Genomic DNA, 3488 nt, shown 5'->3' on the forward strand with positions numbered 1-3488 from the left:
TTTATTAAAATCACTCTAAATCATTCTTCCATATTTATTCCACGTATCTTAACTGCTAGAACATTTTATTAATGCAGAGCAAACCAAGGAGTCATAAATGTCAGTATGAACCCATAAGTTATACAAATTAAAAAAGAACAAATCAGTACAGCTTCACGTAATACCCATGTATTTATTTGGAGCCCACTATTTCTACCCACCCTACATGACAAGCTCCCTACACCAATACGGGTGAATTTTCTGCTTTGAATCAAGGCTACTGTGTGAAGTCTGCTCGTTTTGGATGTATCTTCCGCAGTGAAAGAACAAATGCCCAGTCTTTTTTTAAAATATTTTTATTAAAGAATATTCAGTAAGCTCTATTAGACAGACTTATCTCATCTCGTTACTGAGTTAAAGTGCCATCAGTCAAGCCAATCACACACTGAAAAGCGTATTCTCTTCCATCTACTCTGGGTGAGGTCTATGAACTTTGCACGCACACAATTTGTGACATGCAAAGCCCTATCAAGACCATAATAACACCCGTCAGCCACGTTTTTGATGAAACCCAAGGTGTCTGCATATTAAGAAACAGCAAGTTCAGCACACATGAAAATAAAAATACAGCTTGCACAACCAAGTCTATACACGCACTGAATAGCAGCGACATCACTAAAAAAAGTTGACTTTGTGCTTCACAGCTAAACTCCATATGGCTCAACAGTTTTGTTCACTGAACCATGGGGCTGACAACAAGTCTTTGAATAGCACTCAGAGGCCTAAATGATTACAGCATAAGATACCAGTAAAACTGTTTATCCCGTTCTTCGTTGAGATGGCTCAAAAAAGACAACAATCCTATTATTATTCGAACCTATTTTCAAAACTGTTTTACAGAAGCGTTTCACCATCAGTACCCTGCATTGTCCAGCCCAACTACAGGTAGTGGAACATGACAAATATGCATATATATTGCAAAACACAGTTTTGTTTAACTGGTATTTGTAAAACAGGAATTTCCAAGCAGATTTAACCAGAAGTTATATTCACACCCTCAAACTCTATTTCAGACTTTTTCTGAATGCCTGTGTCTATTAAATATTGTCCTTTATTTCAAAACAAGAGTTCCAGCATAAATCACTCCCTCATTTAATACTTATTGAGCCAAGTAATCTGTATTCCCACAGTGAGAATTACACCGTTGCAAATAGGCATTGCATAGTTATCTGCAATCTTTTTTGCAGATACGCCCCTGGCACTTACTTCAGTAAGCCAACCATCACTTCACTGATATCCCACAACTTTCTTGCAACCAAGTCATCCATGGCTTTGGGCAGGAGTTCTTCCTCTTTGCAGTCCCCAAAGTATTTTCCTGACACACCTTCGACATCAGGAGACGAGGCCAAATAAATAGAAGTCTGGGCTCCTTCCAGAGGTGTTTTGAAGAAAGCCCACGACACCAGGTTGAACAGGGGTTTTGCCAGCAAAGGAATATTCACGTATCTGCCTAGATTTGTTCTGACAATCCCAGGATGAAGTGAATTGACGGTGACTCCTGTCCCTTCTAACCGACGGGCTAGCTCCCTTGCAAATAATATGTTAGCCAGTTTACTCCGACTGTAACAAAAGCTTTTATTGTAACTCATTTCACTGTTCAAGTCGTCAAAGTTGATCTCTCCATATTTGTAAAGCTTTGAGGATACTACCACAATCCTGCTCGGAGCAGAATTTTTGAGGAGGCCCAGAAGAAGGTTGGTGAGCAAGAAGTGACCCAAGTGGTTTACACCAAATTGCATCTCAAAACCATCCTCTGTCTTCATGTATGGACACTGGAATATCCCTGCATTATTTATCAGAACATCCAGCCTTGGCTCTTCCTTCAAATAGGAAAGAAAAAAATCATTCAGTTTTAGAACCGTCATCCAAAACATACTATTATGCTTAGTATTTCTCATTGGCCATTGTTAGGAAGAAATAATTTCATTCCCAGTTTTCTGAATTCCTGATATTCTCTTAAAGCATTGCTGAAAAACCCTTAAGTTAAACTTCCACTAAACTGAGTACTTGACCTCAGCAGGATGCAGGTACATGAGAGGAGGTCTGTATCTACTTTTAATGCAGGCAGAAAACACAATCATCTGCTTCTCCAGGAGCAGCTTCTTCTATAGCAATTCAGTGCTAATTTACCTTCGTGCTGTGTTTTGTTTTCTTCTAAAAAGTAACCTGTTTATTGCACTGCAAAAGCAGACACGTTAATTTACGGCAAAACTCAGCCATAGGCAAGGGTTCTACCATGCAAAAGACATGCAAACGCAGAACAAAAAGTGTTAGCTCCAAGAACTAACCTCAGGGTTGAAGAGAAACTGTTGCACTGTAAACCCACCATATCACTGGGGTGATGTCATGAAAAACCTTGGAAAACAATGCTCTCACGAGCACTTCAGGTAAATGCTATCTTACTTTAAAATCACTACACGTCATTCTGCTGCTTGGTGAGAACTATGGAGCAGAACTCATCATAGAAAAGTAACATTCATGTTTCATACAACTCGAGTCTAACACGTCTACTCAAGACCTAAGGTGCATCTATGGGACCAAGGCTTGAAACATTTACGACATGCTCAGCACATGCTCTTTGATGGACCAGTATTCTGGTTCAGGTTGGTAGAAAACAAAGACTCAAGGAGGTACATGACACTCTACAGAATCAGAAAACATAAATAATTAACAGGGAGGGTGGTATGGATAATTTAAATATATGTATAGTACATCATGCACTTCATGCTCTCGCATCCCCTCAAAAATTAAGAGCTCTCCAATTCACCCAAAATAGTAACTCCTTCAAAAAATACAGATTGAAGTAAGCTGCCTAAATAAGCTCTGAATTCAACACTTTCACCCACCTCTGACAAGACTGCAAAAGTATCACAGGAAATTCATGCCTTCATGAAGGAAGCAAATGTATTCACTTAGGAGTAGCATGAGTCTTCTTTGCTGCTAATTCTTTAAACCCAATGCAGGGGCAGGAAGGCAAGCTGAGATAATTTTGGGTCATTTTGATGATAAAAATAGAAACCCTCAAAATGAATGCTGTACCATTTGCCTTTTATTTGACGGCCATTAGCAGCAATGATACAAAGAAAGCAAAATCCAAACCCGCACTTGGCATCCAGTTAATGATGCTGGCATCCGATCACACAAAACATCAAGTAATTTCAACCTCAGACTGATTTCTGCAGGACTTGAGGTCGCTCAGTGTTTCATGTAATTGGACTCGCTTCTCCTCTTCCCCCAAAGGGACATAACGGTTACCATCACTAAACCAGGACAGGACTGAAAAAGCACTGACTGCAGATCTGCTCACTGAAGTGGTATTTCTTTCTTCCTTAGTGAAAAGCATTGCTTTAGAAAATTCCTGTAGCATCTGACTGGAGGATGTATTTTGCAAGACTTAACACTCCAAGAAGCAAGGCCTCCACATGTGCTATTTTCTGAGATTCCTACAT

General features: G+C 39.7%; 1 protein-coding gene across 1 annotated transcript; it reads right to left on the reverse strand.

Moving 5' to 3' along the window:
- Positions 1 to 377: 377 nt before the first annotated feature.
- LOC118452579 (retinol dehydrogenase 14-like) lies at positions 378 to 3248 on the reverse strand. Its single transcript, XM_035897188.1, has one exon. It carries the CDS (start codon positions 1935 to 1937, stop codon positions 1242 to 1244), a length of 696 nt encoding a protein of 231 aa, XP_035753081.1. The 5' UTR covers positions 1938 to 3248; the 3' UTR covers positions 378 to 1241.
- Positions 3249 to 3488: the final 240 nt, after the last annotated feature.

This window comes from Egretta garzetta, unplaced genomic scaffold (genome assembly GCF_000687185.1).
Source record: "Egretta garzetta isolate BGI_Z169 unplaced genomic scaffold, ASM68718v1 scaffold607, whole genome shotgun sequence".
In the NCBI taxonomy this organism is placed as follows: Eukaryota; Metazoa; Chordata; class Aves; order Pelecaniformes; family Ardeidae; genus Egretta; species Egretta garzetta.

Coding starts and splice junctions, on each gene's coding strand:
- LOC118452579 (XM_035897188.1), bottom strand. CDS start 1,937: ATGAGAAATACTAAGCATAATAGTATGTTTTGGATGACGGTTCTAAAA.